At 39.8% G+C, this 24,332-nt stretch overlaps 1 protein-coding gene across 7 annotated transcripts in view; it reads left to right on the plus strand.

Moving 5' to 3' along the window:
• The window catches only part of Sh3kbp1 (SH3 domain containing kinase binding protein 1), a 335,725-nt gene that overhangs the window by 149,360 nt on the left and 162,033 nt on the right, over nucleotides 1-24,332 (plus strand). For all 7 annotated transcript variants that reach the window (XM_078035050.1, XM_078035052.1, XM_078035049.1 and 4 more), the window contains exon 4: nucleotides 19,534-19,637. In XM_078035050.1, the coding sequence (XP_077891176.1) occupies nucleotides 19,534-19,637 (104 nt within the window). The remainder of the gene's footprint in view (nucleotides 1-19,533; nucleotides 19,638-24,332) is intronic.

Genomic DNA, 24,332 nt, shown 5'->3' on the forward strand with positions numbered 1-24,332 from the left:
CTTCCTCTGACTCCCTCTCCATCTCCCTCTTCCTTAGCCTTACGCTCTAAGCGCCTCCATTCTGGAGTGAGTCCCTAGGAGGAATGCATGCTTGTCTCATCAGCTCTTATTTTCATTTACAGAGTTGGTGGGGATAATATGGATCACTGAAATCCGTTGATGACCCACAGAAACCTTTCTTCACTTTAACTAGAAGTCTTTTGTTAGAAAGGTTTATGTAGGATACCATTTCATTGTTTTCATTCCCTGCTGATCTGTTCCAGTGGAGGCGTTAATAAATTTAAAAATGACTAAACCGAGGCATCAAGAAGGAAGAGAGGATGAGAGGCATGCATTAGTTGGGTAGTTCTGTAGGAACAATATCTCACTCCCTCCACATCTTCATAAATTATAAACTGTATCGATCCATTCACAGTGATGTATGAACTCATTCTGCCGAAAGCCCAAGACAAAGTGGAAAATGGAAAGTGATCATTTATTAGAACAGATGAGTGTCAGCTTTGTACCGAAACAAAACAAAGCCACACAAACCCAGATGGCCTCCCTTTCAGTCATAAGATTGCATGGTCTTAGGTAAATGGGCTTGGGGGTAACCAGCAAGACTTGATAATACTCATGAATATCCTGTCTTTGTTCAGTGACTTAGAACTAGACCACACTTCTGTTCAGGATGATTCTGAGACCTCAATTTGAGTACACACGAGACATTCCTATAATTCTCCACTCTATCAGCTATTATGGCTCCTGGGAAGGTCTTTTCTCCTTTTTTCAAAAATTGGCAAATCTTAAGGATCCTAGTCCCCTTCTTTGCAACCCCTGCCCAGAGTCCTCAGGAAGAAATATTGAGGTCCCCTCTACGTGTTATCCACAGCCCATTCTCTTTCCTACAGCTGACAAACGTTCACTGAATAAATCAAGTTCCCATATAACCTGTCAGAAGCTTCTAGAGAGTTTTAGATGGTTCTGGTTCTTTGCTGGGAAAGCCCAGTGGTGATTTTGAGTACTGAAATTACTAAACCAATCATTCTCACTCTATAGCACTATAGGTTTCTACTAGTCTTTACTCAGTTTGATTGCACAGGGCTGGGCAGGTGGCAAGATGTGTATTCACTTTGTATTCAGCTCAGCATTTTTCAGAATATTAGCTCCTTTGAACAATTTTAATATCATCTTCATATTTATTTCAGTGGGTGTGGGATAAAATCATTTATGGTTAAAAAAGAAACTTAAAAAAAAAAAGAAGTCATTAATGGTAAGTTGGGTTGTACTGCTAGATGCCAATCCCTTCCCCGTAACCTTGTTACATGATTGTTAGCTAAGTGATGTGTTTCTTTTGGCATGTTTTATATTTCAAAATGAAGTTTTAGTAAAGACACATAAAAATGATCAAATGGGACTCAAACACACATTTATACATTCATAGAGTTCAGAGCAGCCTTATTCAAATAGCAAAAGGCAAAAGCAGTACAAGTGTCCATTCAAGGATAAATAGAGAAGCAGAATGTAATATATACATACAATATTCAGCATTAAAAGGAAAGGAAATTTTGACACATGGTACAACATGGATGATGCTTGAGGACATCATGCTAGGTGAAGTAAGACAGTCACAAAAGGAAAAATACAACATATTTCTGCTTATATGAGGTATCCAAGATAGGCAAATTCATAGAGATGTGTAGTGGAATGGTGATTTCCAGAAGATGGGATGAGGCCAGACTGTATTGTTTAATGCATAGAGTTTCATTTTGGATAATTAGCTCCACCATCTATCTCACACTCAGACTTTTCATTTTCCTAGCCAGTCTTAATTTTCCCATTGTAAATCTACTTAAAGCCACTAAAATGTATATTAAAAAGGGTTAAAATGGTAACCTTTATGTTACATATATTTGGCCACAATAAAAAGGGATCAAGAATAATATGGCAAATACTCAATAACCTTTTACCCACCAGCAGTGAAGAAATTTTATCAATTAATAATTACAGTGGTTAGCATGGATGTTACCCTCAATTGTAGCATGTGCATTTTTTTTTGAGTAGTGAAGAATGAGTTGGCTAGTTAAAGGGATTCTGTGCCAGGAGGTGTTATCTTCTCCAATTTAATGTGTATTGGTTAGCTAGAGCTAAACATGCTATACTAAGTAGGAAATTAATAACTGTTTCCTGTCCTTTAAAATTACTATTTCTAGAAAAAAAAATGAAATAGAAAAATTTCTAGAAACTTCTGTTTACTCTTTGGGCCCTGTCAAATAAGGAAAAAAAAGTTAAGGGAATTAAATGTAACTCACTAGGAGAGAAAAGCAGCGTAAAATATTTGCAAACTTCATCTTCCCTGAGTGTTGGTTTTAAGCTTATTTTAACAATGTTAAGCATTATCATATCAGTTTTCTGTTGCCACCTTAATGCCACACAACAAATGACCACAAAACCCCAGTGACATACAACATGAAGCTGCTCTAAGTATCTCATATCTTCTAACACATTAGCTTAGGCACAGATGAAATGAAAATGGGCATGAAAATGGGAAGGGGTAAAGAATTAGGCCCTTGGGGCTGGGGATGTGGCTCAAGCGGTAGCGCGCTCGCCTGGCATGCGTGCGGCCCGGGTTCGATCCTCAGCAGCACCACATACCAGCAAAGATGTTGTGTCCGCCGAGAACTAAGAAAAAATAAATGTTAAAATTCTCTCTCTCTCTCTCTCTCTCTCTCTCTCTCTGTCCCCCCCCCTCTCTCATTCTCTCTAAAAAAAAAAAAAAAAAAAAAAAAGAATTAGGCCCTTTATACAGTCAGTACATCCCAGTTCTCTATGCACAGTGTCCTAGTAGAGACATCTGCCTAGTCCTCTAAACAACCCTGAGAAGTAGGTAGCATCATCCTCACTTTTTTCAGGGGGCAGGGGAGTGGGTGGGTGGGTACTAGGGTTTGAACTCAGAGGCACTTGGCCACTGAGCCACAGCCTTATTTTATATTTTATTTAGTGACAGGGTCTCACTGAGTTGCTTAGTGCCTCACTTTGGCTGAGGCTGGCTTTGAACTCATGATCTTCCTGTCTCGGCCTCCTGAGCCACAGGGATTACAGGTGTGCACCACTGCACCTGGCCAACATCCTCATTTTGCAATTGGAGAAAACAAGGCTCAGAGAGGTTATGTGACCTATCCAAGGCCTACCCACTGTTGGTGAGTGGGTACAGTCATCCCTCAGTATCTATGGGAGATTGGTTCCAGGTGTCCCAAGATCCAAGGATGCTCAGTTATAATATAAAAGGCTGGTATAAAATGACATGGTATTTGCATGCAACCTATGCACATCTTCCCATATAGTTTAAGTCATTTATATCTAATTCAATGTAAATGATATGAAAGTATTTGTTTATATTTGATATGAAAGTTGTTATACTCTGTTGTTTAGAGAGTAATGACAAGATAAATGTACATGTTCAATACAGATGCAATTTTAAAAAATGGTTTTGATCTTTGGTTGATCCACAGACGGAGAACCCACAGATATCGATTGAGGGCTGACTATATTTGACTTTGAACCCAGGTCTATCAGACCCCTTCCTGCACACTGCCTCTGCTTGGTTACATGCAGCACTTTGGATTATTGCCTCTTTCTAGAAACATTCAGCTTTGCCTTTTGTGTTTGTATATTTGCCCCCTTACCCTGCTCTGCCCCTTTCTGTATTTACATTTTGTTGACTCCTCTAATTTCTTAAATGTAAACTGTTTCTATGGTTATATTTGACATCTTCTATTTTTTCCACTTTTGGTCGCAACCAGTGCTATGAAGCATATAACCCCCAATCCCAACCTTTAAGCTGGTGTGTCTTCCTTGCTTCCATAATCCTTCATTTCTACTCCCAGATGCTCTGTGCTAGTTATTGGTCTCAACAGCAAACCATTGACCCCATGGTTCAAAGTAGCTTAGGTTGTAAGGAAATACCTGTCTTGTACAACAGGAAGTCTCCAGGCAGGGTAGGCTCCTTAGAATCCTGGATACTTCTCTACCCTGCCTCTCTCTGCATTGGACTTATACTGTGGCCAGTAAGTGGAGCAAGGATGGACCCCCAGTTTACATCCAGTGGCAAAAAGGCAGGGAACTTCTTTACATTTAGGTGCTTTGACAGACCTGCCCATGTCTCTCACTGTGCCCAGTGGTCTGAAGGAGAACGGCTGACAGGAGGCAGTTACCATTCCTCCAGCTGTCCCTGTATGGTTGGGCAGCAGATTCTCCTTCCTATCAGAGCCCTGCTACTTCTGTCTTCTGTATTTTAATTGATGGTATCACTGGTCTTCACTTCTTCCCTTTAATACTTTGGGATCATTTTTAACTCCTCTTTCCCCATCTTTCTCATTTATGTGTTTCTTGTTCTTTGCCTTTTTTTTTTTTGTGCTAAAGATTAAATCCAAGGCTTCATGCATGCTACGCAAGTGCTCCACCACTGAGCTATACCCCAGTTTTTTTTCTTTGTTTTTGAGATCATTACTTAAGGTCTGTTCTGGGTCAGCCTCTGGCTTAGCCAACTGAATCCCTGCTGTCAAGAGTCTAGGATTTAAGCCTCAAATAGTCCCTGGGCAGTATGGGTAGGGAGAAGAGAGTATTACCCTAGGCACAGTGTGCAGTCTCATGATGGTGCTGGTAATGGGAGTAGTCAGGGAAGGTATCCACGAGGAGGTTATTTTCAGCCAATAATTCAACATTAGTAATGTCTCTTGTTCTTCCTTTAAGAGAAAATCACTCCTAGTCCCTGATTTGGATCCTTATCACTTCTTTCTATAGACCAGGTCAGCAAACTATGGCCCATTCGTCAAATTGGGCATTGCCAATTTTTAAAAAATATTTTTATTTTTTTAGTTGTAGTTGGACACAATACCTTTATTTTATTTATTTATTTTTATGTGGTGCTGAGGATCGAACCCAGGGTCTCGCACATGCTAGGAGAGTGCTCCACCACTGAGCCACAACCTCAGCTCATATTTTTGTAAATAAAGTTTTATTGTCACTCAGCTACATCCATTCACTAAAGTATTGTGTATGGCTGATTTCACATTGCAACAGCAGAAAGGAGAAGTATGGCCCCCAAAGTCTCAAATATTTTCTCTTTTACCCTTTACAGAAAAAGTTTGCCAGCCCCTGCCATAGACCAGTAGAAAAACTAAAGTCCTGTCTTCCAGAAAGTTTCATCATGCAAAAGGAGACTTTCTCATGTGTAACATGTAGAATGCTTTGTAATTAAGCCTGTGAGGTAAAGACATTTAAGTATCAAAAAAGTATTTAAGTGCTGATAAACACTGGTATTGTTGGGGAGATTAATGGACATTTATTTTTCTCTACTTTTTGTTTTTCTCTACTGTTCCTTTCTCTAGTCCACCATTAAATCTATGTTCCCTTTCTTGCCTCAAGACTTCTAGATTGACACTTTCTAGATTTACAATTTCTAAATTTACACCCTTTGTGACACTTGGTTCCCTCCCTCTGAGGGGGAGAGTAAAGGTGCAGATTGGTTGAGAAAATGAAAAGTCTAAGACAACTTTTTTTTTTTAAGCACCTTTGTGCCTTTCCTGTACTTACAAGGAAAGTAGCATTTGTTTAAAGAAATGAGAAAAGTTTTTATTTGCTTTGAACAGATAATATATGCATTACTAATCTGTTTGAAAAAAAAAGTCTGCTTAAAATCTTTCACTTTCAGGTATCTCAGTCCTTTTATCTGCATGGTTCAAATGCTTGGGGGCTTGCCCTTTTCCCAAGGACACCACTTTGGAGGGCCTTGGTGACAAATCCATTTGCAGCCCCTCCAGGAAGCCTATAGTTCTGAGTGTTTTGTTGCTCTGACCAGCACACAGTTATCTGCCAGTAAGCCAGCGCTTGTGTTCTTGTGCTGTTTAGACTTCACTGCTCTTTTCTTTTTCTTTGAGTCATACAATTTCTTTCAGACTCACCCTAAGTTTTCTTAGCTAGGCTTATTGTAAAGAATAACATCTAATCCCTTCCCTCCCAGGAGAGACCTGGTTCCTGATGATCTCCTTCACCCCATGATGTCTGCACATATACATTATAATGAACTATAAGCAGTAGCAGATACTTGACCAGAAAAAATATCATTTCCATAGTGTATGACCTATAATCCAAGCACACAGTAATACATACACACTGGTGTCCTTTTAAAAACACAAGTAGGATCATACTGTTTATGCTGTGTTGCAATTTTTCATTAGGTTAAAGAGAGTCTTCTAAATCTTACCTTGTCAGTTCAATTAGAGCTACACTGTTGCTGGGCGTGGTGGTGCACACCTGTAATCCCAGCGGTTTGGGAGGCTGAGGCAGGAGGATCAGTAGTTCAAAGCCAGCCTCAGCACCTGCGTGGCACTAAGCAACTCAGTGAGACCCTGTCTCTAAAGAAAATACAAAATAGGGCTGGGGATGTGGCTCAGTGGTCGAGTGCCCCTGACTTCAATCCCCTATATCCAAAAAAAAAAAAAAAAAAAGAGTTCTAACTGTTTTTGGAATCTCTGTGTGGTTATACGTATAAGTTAACTAACTAGTTCCCTGATGGAAGGACAGTTAGGCCCATTCTAGGTTTTTTTGTCTGTCTTCTTTATCTATTCTGAATAATGCAGCTATGAATATTATGCATACATCTTTGCACATTTCATGTGAGTTGCCTGGTGTGTGACTTCCTAAAAGTGAAATTACAGTTTTCTTGATTTTTAGATCTTCTTTTCTGGAAGAACTGTTCAGCTGCCTCTGGTCTTTCATCCTTTACTGATACTGTAGAAATGGGACCCCACTAGAAGTCAGGCAGCCCCTCCAAGAAAATTATGTGAAGTTATAAACATTGGCATAAACTTCCTTCCCCCTGTGGAACACGTAGGTGCTCACTTTAGCAGGCAATGGGGATGTGCATGCAAAGAATGACAATGCCACCGAATAGGGCTAAGAGCTAAGGCTGTGTGGGAAGCCCTGTGGGTATAGGGAAGCCTTATCAATATCTTCATCCCAGAGCGTGCAGGAAGCTCAGGGTACTTTCCAGAATTTCAGTAGCTAGAAAAGGGAGAGAATGAAGGTTGGAAGGGGGTCAGTGGTGAGGCTGTGGCAGGTGTCAGCCTGCAAATTAGCTGTGCTGGCCTCCCTGGAAGGAAGCATGGGCATTGAGCTCCACTGAGCCAAGACGCCAGATGACAGAGCGGGGCTCTTGCCAATTACTGACCCGATTAATAAGAGGGCACTTGGCAAGCAACTTCCTGAACACTGTGCCACGCGGCCATTTGTGGATCAGGACTCATGAAGTTGCCCAGTGTAGTCCTTTAGTCATGATGAGCTGCTCCAAAGCCTATGAAATGTTGCAATGAACAGAGTTCAAATGTTTAGTTTTATTTTATACATTTACATAAAATTCCCCCCTCACCTGTGGGTTTCCTTGGAAACCATAATCTTGAAATACAGGATTAGAAGTTCTTAATTTTTTTAATTTTTTAATTGCTATGGAACCAGCTTCACAGCCTGGTGAAGCCTATGGACCCCTTTTCAGAATAATGTTTATAAATGAATAAAATAGAATCCATAATATTACAAAGGAAACTAATCATACTGAAATACAGATATCAAAACATGGCAAAACATAAGTAATACATATTCTTTATCAATGCATTACATAGAAAGATCCTGCATTGAATCTAATGGCAATTGTGATTTTGAAGCAGAGATGAGTATAAATGATATTTCAAAATAACTGCAGCTGTGAACTGAAATTTTTTATCCATAAAATGGGAAATAAATAAAATTCACAGGTGCTGCTAATACCAATGTGGTTTGTTGTCTATGTTCATAGTGGAAATAAAAGCCACATTTCAGTTAGAAGATAATAAAAGATTTATTTTTCTTTCCATCCACATTTGCTTATTGTTTGTTTACTTTTGGGTGCTGTGGAAGGAACCCATATCCTTGTGCATGTAGCACATGTGCTCTGCCACTGAGCTATATCCCAGCCTCCACCAAGTTCAGATCCTCTGAATTCTAGCCACAGACCCCCAAAAGGACCTTCCCTTGAGAGGTTTAGCTCTCTAAATATTGAAGAATGAATTGGAAAGATATAAACTCCCATTCACTTTAAGACAATTCATAAATGCCTAGGTTTCCTCTTCTGCTTTGTTCTGATGGAAATGAGAAGGTGAACTATATTAAAAATGAGTCTAAATTTAAAAATATTTTGACTACCCATGACAAGATTTCCCCCTTCCCCAAAAGAGGAATGTGTGGAATTTTCTGTCAATCTCTAAAGCTCCCACTACAGTGGCCATTTTTGGTGCTGATTTTAAAAACTGTGAACATCCAGATTTATTTGTGGTGAATATCTGCCCCCTGACCGCAGATGCTCTTAAGAATAGTTAAGATGTGGATCCTGGATGATTATTTTTCCAGACCTTTGTCCCAGTTCTTAAAATGTTTGTGTTCTCTCTCTCCTTCCCCCTCTCTCCCTCCATCTCCTCCTCCTCCCTACTTCCCTCAACCTTCCCTCCTCTCTCCCCCTCATTCCTCCTCTTTCCCCCCTTCTCCATCTCCTCATCCTCTGTCTTGCTCCCTCTTTGCCCACTTTCCTCCTTTAACAGTAAAAGTTAGGGGTCTGATATGTCTATTTGTCAGCAGCAAAGTTTGAGAATGCCTTTAAAAATAGACGTATTAGAGGGAGTATGTTGGAGAAAAGGGAGAAATCTTGTTTATGCCCAACAAATAACTTATATTTAGAGTCTTCAATTTTTCCTTTGAAATTCTGTATTCTCATTTCACTTGAATGACTCTGCATGGAGCATTTAAAAGTAGATCAAACAAAACTCTATAAATATGTTCAGTTCTTTTGGGCATTTTGCCAAAATCAGCCTTGCTAAAGCAGAGAAGAGCAATGTGCTTTATGTATTAGAATTTTTCCTCTGAAAATTTAGACTCTGTCCCAGAGAGCTAGCTGTCTGGACTGGAGGAGCCAGACCAGAGATGCCTTAGGGAGGTGTCCCCTAGAATGACTTGCTATAAGTTGGGTCATTTGGATTGAGGGGCATGTCAAAAGGTCGAAACCAAGGCCTGAGACCATTCTGGGGGACAGGGAGAAAAGGAATATTTTGAGACCACTGATTTTGTTTTTCAGTGTTCCTTTATGTCACTCTGATGGGAAGGGAAAACTAGTGAAAAGAAAATTGGTTGAGCCAGTATAAATAATTAACAAAGCTTCCTTTTAACAGAAGCATGAGTATAAAGCCAAATGGAAATAGAGAGGGAGTCAGGTGGCATTAAACGTGCCTGTAAAGTAGGTCTTTTTCCCATCATCCCCATTGCATACATGAGAGGCTAAGAGCCCTATAGTGGTTGCAGTGCTAAGTCCAATGGGCTGTGTGTTTCTTCTGTCTTGTGAGCTTAGGCTTCTCTTTTTTAAATTAAAAAATTATTGGTACATTATAGTAATACATAATGGTGGTATTCATTGTTACTAGGGGGGTTCTCTTAATGTGTTTTAATGCTTTCAATGTGGACAATAAATTCATGAGCAGTAAAACACTATTTTTATAAGATGGTGGAGGTGGAGGACAATGAATTCTTTTTTTTAATATTTATTTTTTAGTATTTGGTGGACACAACATCTTTATTTTATTTTTATGTGGTGCTGAGGATCGAACCCAGCGCCCTGCACATGCCAGGCGAGCACACTACCACTTGAGCCACATCCCCAGCCTGACAATGAATTCTTTATGCCCATGACATCAATAGTATAGATGTGGCTTCTAAGGAAATATCAGATGATTGTATTAACATTGAAAATATTCACATGCAGCCTATCTTTGCAGAAAGTCAGATTATTAAGTTGATGGTCCTTTCTATATATTATGTTGGCAATAAGTAGAAACTCATTTTTTTGGTCATATTTTAATCAGCCAACTTTTAGACTATTTCTAGAGGCTTCATTAAATAGTGCATTAGGGGGCTGGGGCTGGGGCTCAGCGGTAGCACACTTGCCTAGCATATGTGAGACACTGGGTTCGAGTCTCAGCACCACATATAAATTTAAAAAAAGGTCTATCAACAACTAAAAAATAAAAATCAAATAGTGCATTAGTTTGAAGTTTTTAGGGCTGAAACAGGACTAGATCAGGGGTTTGTGTTCCTCTCTCTCCTTCTAAATACCTGGGTCCACATTTTGATTGAGAGAGGGCATTTATGAAGAAATGGTATCATCATAACCATAAGAAGACACACATGGGAGTTGGTGAAGGAGTTGAATTTGTCGAAAAAAGTGTTCATGAAAGAGTTAAGGGATGAAGCGGTGGAGACAAACATAAACAATAGTGAGTACAGTGTTAGAAAAGCAGTGGTCATTACGGGAACCCCAGAGATGGAACCCCTATGGCTGAGAGACTGTGGTGTTCCTATGAGTGAGTTTGGTGAGGAAGCTCAGAAGATGGACACAGGCAGGCCCCTCCCCCTGGATAGAGACCATTGTGTGGGCCAGGGGAGTCAGGCCAGGGAAAATGACCTTGTAACAGCATCTGATCAGAATTGTGACTAGTGCAGGCTATAGGTATGGAGCCATTTCTCTAGGCTGCCTTCATGGACTAGGCAGCTAGTTGTCATTCAGAGACTAGACTTTCTTTGTCATTTGGCCCTCAGAAAGCACCTTTCTGCCTGATTCAATTGGTATTTATTTACTTGTAGAATAGGAACTGACTTTACTATTAACGTCTTGCAAGCATGTTCAGAAAGATAAGTTTCATAGTACAAGATAATTAATAGGTGATTGTGTATTTAAAACCAAATCTATTATGGTGTTTTACGTGCTCTTTGTAAAAAGAAATGGATGTGCAGAAGCATTTAAATGAGTCTCTTTACACCTTTCCCAAAGTCACTTTGAGAAACTGTCACCTTCACTTCAGAGTATAGCCTTTCATACCATTTCATGTGCTTACACAAGAGGGTTCAAGTACATGCACACCTTTTTCTCTTGTTCATCCAATTGTGCTGAGTCCTCACATATTAGTTGACTGTTGAGTGGATTCATTTATTTTCCAATAAACATTTGTTGAATGCATGTTGTGTGCTAGGTTCTGGGTGATCAGGAATAAATAAAAAATTGATGGTGTTGCAGTTACCATGCATGTGTGTTTATCAAATTGGGATCATATAATGTATGAATTTTTTTAAATGTATTATGGACACCTTTTCACATCAATATGCATACGTCTACTTGTTGTGTTTAATGGATGTGGAATATACCATGACATTCAGAGGGTTTCCCGTATAGATTTCTGTGCAATATGCATTTGGTATTAGAAAAAATGTTGCCCTGAACATTCTTACACAAATATCTCTGCCTACTTAAAATAAATGTTTTCTGCCTTTTAAGAGGACCAAACTTAAAATCAAATATACATAATATTTTGTTCATATACAACCCTGCTTTGTTCTTTAGTAGGAATAATTGCAAGTAGACTGTGAATTTGTAAGAGGAAAGCAGTTAGGAATAGATCATTGTTGAAAATAACAGATATTTTGTATTATAATGCTGGTGGAGAATGAGGCACCACCGACACAGTGGCAACATCACAGGGTCCAACATCTTTCCATCCCCACAGCATCAAAAATTCAAGATGGCATTAACTTTTAAGCATATATTGGTGGGTGCCCTATTTAACACTATTGATATTTTATCTCTCCTTCTCTCTACCCTTCCTGTCCTTCTCCAGTGCCTCTTTGACTGGGAGTTTGTATTCTAGAAAACCATGACCCACTGACAGGATGCAGAATAGGTATTCATTAACTCGTTAAGCCATTCATTTCTCAAGAATGGATTGAGTGTCTTCTCAGACACTGAGCTAGGTGCTAGGGATCAAGGACAAGTAAGAGAGAGTCATCAGGCCCCCAAGAGACCAACAGACTCATCAACTGATGATGGTGCTGTGTATATCTGCCTTCATGACTGTGTGTTGACCTTTACTTCCCTGGGTATATGATTCATTCTGTCTTCCATTGTCTTCTTCCATTGGGCCATCTACCTACTTTCAGGCTCTCTCCTCGAAGCCATCCTACACACCCTCAACTCCGAGCACTTCTTTATCACTGTGCTCATCACATCTTGTTCCATACTTCCCTGTTGTTATGGTTTGGATATGACATGTCCTCCAATAAACTCATGTGATAGACAATGAAGAAATATTCAGATGTGAAATGATTAGATGATAAGGGATGACCTAATCAGTGGATTAATCCACTAGACAGTACTAGGTGATAACTGTAAGCAGGTGGGGAATGGCTGGAGGAAGGACATCTCTGGGAATTGTATCTTGTTCCCCTGGCTCTTCCCTTCTTCTGCTTCCTGGCTTCCTCTGCCACACCCTTCTGCCATGATGTTCTGCCTCACCTTGGGCACAGAGTGATGGATTCAGCTGACCATGGACTTAAAACTCTGAAACTGTGAGCCCAAATAAAATTTTCTTCTTCTAAGTTGTTCTTGTCATGAATTTGGCTCACATTAATGAAAAGCTGACTAACACACCTGTCTGGGGGCTTCTGGATTCTCACAGCCCATAAAATAAAGTCCTTATCCTTAGCTTGGAAGCCAGAGTCTCCCAGAGACTCACTGTCAGTCTTCCCTCCAGGTATTTTCTGGGATCAGTAGAAGAAACAGGCTGATGACCACAATCTATTTAACATGTGCCTTGGACAAGTTACCCAGCCTTTCTGTGCTCATTATAAAGATGGGGCAAGCAACCTGAGCCTCATATGTCTGGTGTGAAGATTTGAGGAAGGGACTTCAAGTTTGAAGCCAAAAGTGCCTCTACACTAGATGTTCATTTCCTTCATCACCAACAAGATGAAGTTGATTTTCTTTTTGTGACTCTTGACTTCATCCGCCTCCCTCTCTCCTCACTATGGCTCAGAGGCCCTAATAAGTGGATCCCTACTGGTTCTATATTTTGTCCTGTATTCTTGTGGGACTTGAGAGAAAATGAGCACTGGCATAGCTATCACGGCTTTTCCCATGACTCCTGTCTTTGAAGTAGCAGGCAAATGGAGTTCCTGTTTTCTGCTATGCAGAGATGTGGATCATACACATCCCTTTAAGAATTAAGCAGACTCATTTCCAGAGACCACACAGTGCTAGTTCATTTACATGTACATATTTCCAATGTCACAGTTCAGGTACAACCAAGAGGGGTTTGAAAAGAAAGACCCAAGAAGTCCCTTTTTCCCCCAGAGTATGAATGGTTTCTGAAGTGTCTTCCTCTCCCTCATATCACATTAAAACAGTTTGATGAGTGAAAATGTTTTCAATAAAGGATATGATACAGGGTCCACAAGATCACTAATTTTACTTTTTTTTCCTTCACATCTAGGACCCAAGAACAATGTGTGAATCTCCATATTTATTTAGTTTAGTTTATATATTTTTTTTTCCATCCCAAGATATGAAACCTTGCCTCTTGTGTAAATTGAGGTTTTCAACACAAGGACAGCTTCTTCAATAAGTCATCATGCTGCTAAGTAATGTGGGGAGTTGTTGCACCTCTAGTGATGTTGCTAGCGCACCAGAGCAGAGATCTCCATCTTCTCCACCCTTCTGCCCTCCAGGAACACATTTCAGAACTTAGAACTACGTGGTGCAACAGATCCAAAAGCCTGTGAAGTAAAATCACAGCATACCAGCATTCACCTAATAATTATCACTATTAGTATAATATTATAAATATTTAAAAGTCCAATTTCACTCTTTGTTGGAAAAGATACTGAAGGTACTCTCTAAAGTAATGTGGTTCTGGAAAAGTCCCATTTATTTTTGATCTGATGCTCTTTTTTGGACAACAGATTTGTCTAGATGTCTGTCAACCTTGGCTATACATTAGAATCACCTTTTCACAGATCTTTTAAAATCCAAATGTTCAAGGTATACTCCAGATTAATGAAATCAGAATCTCTAGAGGTAGGGCCCAGGTATTGGTATTTTCCCATTTCTCCCTAAAATTTTTACTCAGAAAAATTTCAAATGTATAGAAAAGTTGTAACATGGTCCAAAGAACGTCCGCCTAGGTTCATCAGTTATCATTTTGCCATATTTTCTTTTTATCCCTGTCTCCATATACACTCTTTTTTTTTCTTAAACAATTTAAAATTAAGATACAATCATCAGGGTGCTTCATCCCTAAATACCTCAGAATGTATTTCCTAACATGGAGGACATTCTGCTATGTAGCCCCAGTAGAATTAACACACTCAAGAATGTAACAATGGGCTGGGGATGTGGCTCAAGCGGTAGCGCGCTCGCCTGGCATGCGTGCGGCCCAGGTTCGATCCTCAGCACCACATACCAACAAAGATGTTGTGTCTGCCGAGAACTAAAAAATAAATATTAAAAATTCTCTCCTCTCTCTCTCTCTCTCTCTCTCTCTCTCTCTCTCTCTCTCTCTCTCTCTCTCTCTCTCTCCTCTCTCACTCTATCTTAAAAAAAAAAAAGAATGTAACAATATAATGTTATTATCTAGAATAAGTCCATATCCAAATTTACCCAGTTCTTCCAATAATGTCCTTTATCCTTTAAACGATCTAGAACTCAATTAGGGATCATGCATTGTTAATAGTTGCCATATCTCTTCACTCTTTTAATTTGACATTTAACATTTATACATATTTATGGTTATCTTTACTTCTCTAGAAATCTAAAATGGTTCTCAAGCCTTTAAAAATATTTTGTGACACTGACTTTAAAAAAGGAAAAAAAATAGGTCAGTGTTTGTGAACTGTCCCTCATTTTGGATTTGCAGAACAGCTTCCTCATGGTTAGATTTAGGTAAATGTGACGGGAGTATTCTGTAGGCACATGATAAATGTCAATGTCTTGTGATTGGTGATGGTAAGTAACTTTGATCACTTGGGTAAAGCTGTATCTGCCAGCTTTCTCCATTCTTACAGGTCCATTTTCCTTTTGTAATTAATAATAATCTGAGAAAGACACGTTGAGATTCTGTAAACATCTTAATTCTCAACAAGCTTTCACCCAGTGGTTTAGATCTTTACATTATTCGTGGTTATATTTTCATCGGCCATCGAATGAATTGGTCTAGTAAAGTTCTCACTTGTCCAAAGACCCTAGGATGAAGGCTCTAAAACTATGGTTGTTTGTCTTGTTCTGGGACTGGGCCATGGTTTGCTTTTCAGTTCCTGCTGTTTCATTTTCAGGGAAGGTGAATGTGCTGCCTTGCTTTCTCCATTTCATTAAAACAGGGGCCTACAGGCCCCAATTCCCAGCAACTATAGGGAAATACTCCTTATTTCTGGCTTTTCACTTTGTGGTTTCACCTTTTAACCATGAACCTTGTTAACATAGTTTATCCTTCCTGCAATCTGAGTCTTCTTAAAAGCAGCCAGACCCCTAGAGTTGCACCACCTGGTTTGAAATCCTAGGCTCTCTATTTGCTAAGTGTAAAATTTCTGGTAAAATGCTTGATCTCCATTTCCCTCCTTAATCTCCTTGTCTGTAAAAATGGGAGAGGGTCAGTAATCTACCTTAAAGGTTCAACCTGAGGATTAAATGGGGATAATACAGGTAAAGTGCTTAATAAACCCTGGAACATAGTACTTTCTCAGTGAATGTTAGTCATTGTTAAGTAAAACTAATTAAGATTGGAAAGTGCTATGAGTTCTAGTGAGAGAGTGGAAGGTGAGCCTGTCTTTTCATACATGCATGTGTATGTTCCTGCATATGAGCACATGCTCATGTATGTGTATTTCATGGCTGTCATATAGAGACATATCAAGTATGCTTTAGGAGTCTTCCTTATTCCTGCTTCCTTGATAAGTTATGTGGGCATATGCATTTGAATATATATAGATAAAATTTATGTCCATTCCTTGTTTCAATTATGTGTGAGAAGTGATCCTGCCTAGAAAACACATCACTACATGGAATAGTGACAATGGTGCTGATGTGAATGAGGAAAAACACATTTTCTCTACTTTTTAGGTTTTTTTTAATGTACAAAGAAAAATATTTTTTATTCTAATTTGTTATATAAGATAGCAGAATGCATTATAATTCATATTATACATATAGAGCATAATGTTTCATATCTCTGGTTGTACTATTTCTTAGTTTTTCTAAGACTTATATTTTTGGCCATAGTCAGCAAATATATTTAATTTTTTAAAGAAAACTTTTCTTTTAAGACTTGGTTTATTCCAGAGAAGAAAACCCAGTAAAGTATGTTAAAATGAGTTCACACCAAAGACTCTATGCCCAGTTCATCTGGGCATGAAGGTGGTAGCCGAAACTAAGGGATTCTAAATCCCAAGCATAGATAAATTATACATTTTAATCTCCAATTTGTAGTAGCTATTAGAAGGAGATGTCATCTCCCTGCCTCTATGAGGAAGGTCAAGATTCATGAGTAAACGTCAGTGAAATGTCAGGAGAGGAAAAATGACACCCTGAACTTCCTGATGTTTAAGATGGATGGATGCAAGTGATCTTCAGGCATCCCACTTGAATTGGGTCGTAGGCTGGGTAGGTCTGGCACACGAGCTCAAGCCAGGGATGTGATAGAGCTTGGGCCTAGGAAAGCAGCATACTGGAGCATGGGAGTACCCTGTAATGAGAGAGTTATGGTGAAGCCTGGGTGATGTGTGGCAAGAAGCAGTTAAACACACATGGCAGTGAATTTGGGACTTGCTGGTTTATCCAGGACTGGAGACAGAGCTCTGAACTCAGTCAAGGAAATATTGTCACTTACTAGCTTAGTGACTCCAGTGAGTCAGTGAACCCTGGTTTCCTCATTTGCAAAAATGATTCTGGTGCTTTCCTTGGTACGTGACCAGCAGGATGAGCTAATAGTGATGGGTATCAGAAGAGCTTTAAGGATCATGAACTATCCCAATTAGGGGGTGGGGTTACTGTTTCTGCTTGCGGTCAGGTGACGTGATCTTTACCACCAGCTACCTCGGAGTCTCTCCCTTGTGCTCTCTGTAGGGCTTTTCTGGGTATGTTGACAATGTGTTTTATAGGACTTCATGCCACCAATTAAGTAATCTTATTAGAGGCTTTTTTACTTTTTTAGTGGTGCTTGGGTTTGAACCCAGGGTCTTGTGTATGCTAGGCAGGCACTCTACCAATTGAACTATATCCCTAGCCCTTAGGGGCTTTTTAAGAAATATTGTTTAGCTTGGTAGAGAGACATTAGTGAATGTACCATTCTTCTGATACCAGGCAGGTCTGGACTTCCATAGGAAAGTCCAATGCAGAGATTTGGCTCTAGAGAAATCTGATGATTCTGTTCCAGGTCCTAAGTCTGTTACATTAGTCTTTTTTCTAAGAACGTATCACTCCTGCCCTAGCCATCTGTGCAGTGTTGGGTTAGATACTATGTTTTACTATAGAGAGTTTTTTTTGAAGATATGAACTTATGTATAACTGTAAGTTTTACAGCTTCATCTAACACTGGGTCTTCACATTTTACTTTTAAGTCATTTTGGTAGGGACTTTGATGATTTCTGTGGTTGTGTCAGTTTTCAGACATTTGTCATTTTACTTGTTTCATGCTCAAATTTGTTTCTGCAGAATATACTTTGAAGATAATGTGTAGAAAATGAAAGCTCTTAAAGACTCATGTCCTTCATTTAATGGGGTCTAACTGGGGATGGGGGTTGGACAGGGGTGCCAAGACTGCCTTGTCATCTAGATTTTCTTTTTCTTAAAAAAACACACACACATACAACACACACACACACACACACACAGTAGTTGGACACAATACCTTTATTTTATTTATTTTTATGTGGTTCTGAGAATCAAACCCAGCGCCTCACACATGCTAGGCAACTGCTGTACCGCTGAGCCACAACCCCAGCCCCTAGAATGAGAAACTTCTATCCTCTATGGCGCAGAGTACTTGATTTGCCTTCTATGGTATCAGAAGCCATGGAGCAGTGATGGTGTTCTCTGCACTGGAATATCACTCCCCTGGCCTTGCTGCCTTGGAGAAACAAGCCAGCATGCAGGGACCTTCATTTCCAGGGAGAGCCAGGCCCTCCTTATGGTGATAGGCTGCAGTGCTCACCTGGGATGGACCTGAGAGTTCTGAGTTTGTTCTTATTAAGATGCACTGGCGGATGACTTTGCACGACGAGATAAGAGATTATTTGTATAGTCATCAAAGATGTGATTAGACAAGATATTGATTTGAACTTCTGTCCTTGTACCTGTTTCAACCCTATTCTTCCTTAGTGAGATGCAGGAAGAGAACAATGGAACAGGGAACTAGGCCGCTGGCTTTTGAAAAATATTGATTGGAAAGCACATTAGATGTAGCACAGACACCTTCCTCTTTGTGTGATATCATGCTGCACGGGGGCATTAATGTGCTCTGTGATCACCCCTACAGGGACTTCCTTTCTCAGGGAAAAGATTAGAAAAGAAAAAGAATCCCCAGAGGCAGTACCTCAAAATAATTTTAGCATTTCTAAATGTGTTTCTTTGAAGTCGTTGATCCCTTTGGTTTTCTAGGCCATGTGGTGGTGTGAAGGAGTTGTGTGAGGTGTTGGCTGTAAGCAACAAACTTCTGGGGCAGTGTCCATCTTAGCTCTCATCCACCTCTCTCTGACTTGGGCCTCCACTGTTGCATGTCTGTGTTTCTGTCATCTGTCTCTCTCTCTCACACACAAACATGTCCCATATTCATGTTCTCTTTCCCCACAGTGCACATCTGTGGTGCAGATGTGCTGTGGACAGACATATCTGTATTTGAACCAGCTCTAAACTGGAGGCTCCCAGGTGGGCCACCCTGGGTGAGTGAGATGATGTAACCTTGAGTGTCCTCTGGTGAAGTGAAGTGTGGCCCTGGCTTTTATCTTGATTTGCCTGGGTTGGTTCTGTGTAGACAGCTAGGGAGCCTGTTAATGGATCCCCTGGGACCAAGGGAAGAGGAAAGAAGTGGATTTGTTGAACCCTGTGGCGCATTTAAAATGGTACCAAGAGCAGACTGAAACCTAACCAGCCTTTGCTTATCAGGCCTGAGTTCCAGCATGTTGAAAGGGCGATGAGTAGCAGGAAAAAGGTCAGGATACTTTCTCTTTTCCTTTGCCATTTGGGGGAAAATGCTCTCTGCCTTGCTAGCATTCAAAGCAGACCATTCTTGTTTCTCTACCACATCACATCAGCTTTCATCAAAAATTAACTGCAGCAAATACAAAGCCCTATCCATGGAAAACCGTTTAAGGCAACACTGTGCTCCAGTGCTTCAGGGGTGGGGTTTTTGCCTTCTGCACCAATGGATCAGTTTCTCATATCCATGCCTTTTTTGACCCAGCAGCTTTTAAAAGACCAAGAAGCATTGCTCTGCTTTCTACTGCCTCTAAGAGATCAGGGCTGCTGTGCCTCTAGCCATGTCCCAGAGAGCATATTTGAGACAAGTCAGCTTAATTTGCCTGCATGCTTAGGAAACCTCTCTTTAAAAATCTTAGTTTGGGAGAAGAACTGTATCTAAATATTCTGCTTTTCCCATCCAGGGGAGCGACGGAGGCGCCGATGCCAGGTGGCGTTCAGCTACCTGCCCCAGAATGATGACGAGCTTGAGCTGAAAGTCGGTGACATCATAGAGGTGGTAGGAGAGGTAAGCAAGCAGCCATGTAGTGCCATTGCCTCATGAGGCCATCAGACCCACTGTACACACAGCCATAGGAAGCTCTTGTTGCAGATGCACAGGCTACCTGGACTTCAAGTTGGATGTTTGAACTTGAAGAAACCCTAGAAATCATCCAGTTGAGTCTTCTGAGAAAATGGGTTACTTCAGAGGAATGCTTCAGGCCAGCTGTGGTCAGATGTGGGGCCATTTGAAACCATTGTCTTTCTAATACAGTATACTAATGCCTCTGAAATTCCAACCCAGCATCACCAACTTTCTCTTCTGCTTTAATTGATGATAGACTCTGGGAGTGTAAAATGACTAAGATCCATCTGCTCAGCATGGATTCAGAATCCACGGTGGATTTAGAGGGAAGGATAATAAATCACATTTATTAGAAGACCAAGTATATGGGAGGTGTGAGGAAGTTCCTTTTTTGTGGTGTTAGGATTGAACCCAAGGCCTTGTGCATGCTAGGCAAGTGCTGTACCAATGAGCTATATGTCTAGCCCTGTGAGTTCCTTTAAAAATTAGCTCACTGAACTTGTCCTGACTACTTTACTGTTGTAGATAAGAAAAGAGCCTTAATAGACCCAAGAAGAGACAGGGCTGAGGAGCAAAGACAGATCCATTGGTTTGGAGACCTTTATTTTTGTTGTACCACATTCCCATGTCCTGCTTGGTCATGGCTATTCAAAGCCAGACTTGCTGGTGAAATAGCCCCCCTGACACTGGGTTGGCTTCTCAGGCTCCATTCCCTTGGGCCTGGAAGATCTTGAGCCTCAGACTTAGAGCTTCATTATTCTGATTGATCATTTGTATCTGTATATAGAAAGAATTTTCTGATTACTTTTTCCTCCTGAATACCAACTGACCTCACAGCCTCAGAAATAGTAATTAATGTGCCAAACAAAAAATAGTAATTAATGTCCCTAGAGAAGCAGTTAATGGGATTCCAGTGGCACTGGGAGGACACCCTATAACTCTTTTTGCCTATTTCCAAGTTTTGAATAATTTGTACTGTTATGTCATTCATCATTTTTTAAGTCTCTGTTGTCAGCCAAGGCACATAGAAACAGTTCTTGAAAGTTGAATGAATGATAAATGAATGGACAATAGAAAACCAACATTTATTCCAACAATAGGTCAGTTTTCTTAAGATAGTAGCCATGGAAGAAATTCCCGAGGAAAAAAACAAACAGAATGTAAATTAAAATATATATTTTTTAAGAGAACGTGAGAGAGAGAAATTTTTAATATTTATTTTTTAGTTTTCGGCAGACACAACATCTTTGTTTGTATGTGGTGCTGAGGATCGAACCCGGGCTGCACGCATGCCAGGCGAGCGCGCTACCACTTGAGCCACATCCCCAGCCCCAAATTAAAATATTAATATGATTTGAAGCTAATGTAGCAAAAGAGAGCAACAAATAGGGAACATTTATAAAAAATTATAACAAAAAATTATATATGAACATGAAAATTTTGGGGAAGCTACTAGAGCAGTGATAAGTGATAGATAAATTTGCCCATAAACACAAATCCCACAAGGGGAAAAATCTTATTTTGGGGGAGATCTGGATTGAACCTAGGGGTGCTTAACCACTGAACCACATCCCTAGCCCTTTTTAATATTTTATTTAGAGACAGGTTCTTGCTAAATTGCTTAGGGCCTTGCTAAGTTTCTGAGACTGGCTTTGAACCCACGATCCTCATGCCTTAGCCTCCTAAGCTGCTGGGATTATAGGTGTGCACTACTGCACCCCGCTGCCACAAGGGGAAAATTCTTAACCACAAGAAAATGTTCCACCCTGATATTAATTAAAGAAGTATAAATTAAGACAAAAATGGGTTTCTACTTATGAATATCTAAGAAAGTGTTCAATGGTAAGACCATTGGCAAGCTTAGGCTAACTGATGAATTTGTGTATCTGCATGATACTTAGATGAAGCTATTTAGCAAGGTATGTGAAGAGCTATTAAAAGAATCTGAATAATACTTGTCGACTCAGTGATCTCATTCCTAAGAATTTATGTGCAGAAAATGGTTAATGAAAGAAAAAATACATGGGAAACATGGTAATTGCAGCAATGTTTGTGATAATGAAAGATAATCAAGAAAGGGAATTAAGTTATATTTTCCAGCTAGAAGATTGTGAAGCCATTAAGATAGTAAATACAGAGGCCTTTAAGTATGTATTTATTGTGATACTTTACCTTATAATTATCTGTTGTATTCCACTAAGCTGAGAACTTTTCAATACTAGAGACCTGGTTTTTTTTTTTTTTTTTTTTTTAAAGAGAGAGTGAGAGAGAGAGGGGGACAGAGAGAGAGAGAGAGAGAGAGAGAGAGAGAATTTTAACATTTATTTATTTTTTCTTAGTTCTTGGCGGACACAACATCTTTGTTGGTATGTGGTGCTGCTGAGGATCGAACCCGGGCCGCACGCACGCTAGGCGAGCGCGCCACCGCTTGAGCCACATCCCCAGCCCCGAGACCTGGTTTTTATCTATCTTTATATTCATAGTTACCTGGAATAATGCTTGAAACCTAATATGCACTTTAACAAATGCTCACTGAATAAGTAAATGAATAAATGGAAATATGAAAAAAATTTTTTGCAAAATAAATGAACAGATCAAAACCCAAAGTTGTGTATACTAGGATATAATCATGTAAAATATATCTAGATGCACATCATCAAAGACTGAATGGGAACGAGAATTAAAAATGGTCCTGTCATCATAGATGATTTTTCCTTTAATACTTTAATAATGCATAAGAAAAACACAAATGAAGGAAAGGAAAGTGATTGCTACCTTTCTGAGAAATATTGCCCACTTTGCCTGCCTGTTGGCTATTGGGAAATCAAGGGTGGGTTGCTGTGCCAGTGCCCACCCAGATGACAGGAGGCCTTTACCACCATCTGCAATATCAGGCTCCTTTCCACTCACTTCCAGATGAGTGCCAGGCTTTATTCTGGGCTTGCTTCCATTAGAAAAAAGGAGAAATAGCCACAGGGTCCGTCTTACTTACATAAAGCGTAAAGGCTGATCTTTTAATCCATATTTTTAAAATTATAAAAAGCTTTATTATTCTTTATTATTCCAATTTACTTGTAATATTTCAAATATTAGGCCATTGTCATTGTGTAATATAAAAACTGTCATTTTCTCTGACAGTAAATATTGTATAAGTAGTAATTGGTGACTCTTCTCTAAATACACAAAAGACCAAAACCCCCCAAATAAACAGCAACCTTTAAATCTAAAGGACAGATTAAGGTAAAAAAACATAATACTAGGGGCTGGGGATGTGGCTCAAGCGGTAGCGCACTCGCCTGGCATGCGTGCGGCCCAGGTTCAATCCTCAGCACCACATACAAACAAAGATGTCGTGTCCGCTGAAAACTAGAAAAATAAATAAATATTAAAAAACAAAAACAAAAACATAATACTACCTTTGTAGTAATATATAATCAATCTATTAATCAATAAAAATATAACAGTGTATATGTACATATTAGATTATATTCTTATTGAATAATAGATTAATTTCTACTAAGTATTGCAGAGCTACACACACACACACACACACACACACACAAAATGTTGGCCCTTAAGGACTAGTTTCTTGAAATAGCTGAATCAAGTAGAGAATCCTCAAAAATGATATGTATCTAGCTTATTATCTAATTTTAGCTTAAAATCTCACAATATATATTCATTTGTCATTTATCATGTAACGTCATGATATAGGATCAAGGCCTTTTCCCTAAATATGGGTTTGCTGATTTGAGTTCCTTCCTTTGTGCATCCACAGTGCCTCCTCTACAATTCCTATTGATTTCTTTAACGTGCATTGAAAACATAAACAAAGCAATTGGAGTACATATCTTTCTTAAATTCCACAGCCTTCCACCCTCAATCTTTTTAGTTGTCCCATACATACCTAATTTGGTTGTGTTCGTTCTTTCCCTCCCTCCCTCCCTCCTTCCCTCCCTCCCTTTCTTCCTTCCTTTCTTCCTTCCTTCATTGAACTCAGGGGCACTCAACCACTGAGCCATATCCCCAGCCCTTTTTTATATTTTATTTAGAGACAAGGTCATGCTGAGTTACCTAGGGCCTTGCTAAATTGCTGAGACTGGCTTTGAACTTGTGATCCCCTTGCCTTAGCCTCCCACGCCGCTGGGATTATAGGCATGTGCCACTGCACCCAGTTTTGGCAGTGGTTTTCCTTTTAACCTTCAAATATTATTTTTATCCCTTCTTACCACTAACTCTCTTCACATCTCTGTATTTTTATGATGTTTAACCAAGTATTTGAGACCAATAACAAACAATGAGCTTAAGCAGGTTTTGGAAGAAACCACCCTGATCCTTGGTAGGACGAACAACTTTCTCATCTGACAGGAGCCAGCTACCAGCTTGCAGCCCTCCCCCTCAGCGAGGACAGAAGGGAGAGTAAGCTGTGGTCCTGGAGTTGACAACATAGCCTTTGCTGGAGGAAATACTCAGCCTGCTTCCGCCTCCTGGCTGGAGAGTGGTGGTACTGCTATGGGAAAAACCATCAAGGTGAACCTAAGGAACCCAGGCTGCCAATTAAAAAAAAAAAAAAAAATAGCAGGCTGCAAATTCCTACATTGATTGATGTTTGCGGGGGTTGGGGTACTAAGGTTTGAA

Source organism: Ictidomys tridecemlineatus, chromosome X (assembly GCF_052094955.1).
Source record: "Ictidomys tridecemlineatus isolate mIctTri1 chromosome X, mIctTri1.hap1, whole genome shotgun sequence".
NCBI lineage: Eukaryota > Metazoa > Chordata > Mammalia > Rodentia > Sciuridae > Ictidomys > Ictidomys tridecemlineatus.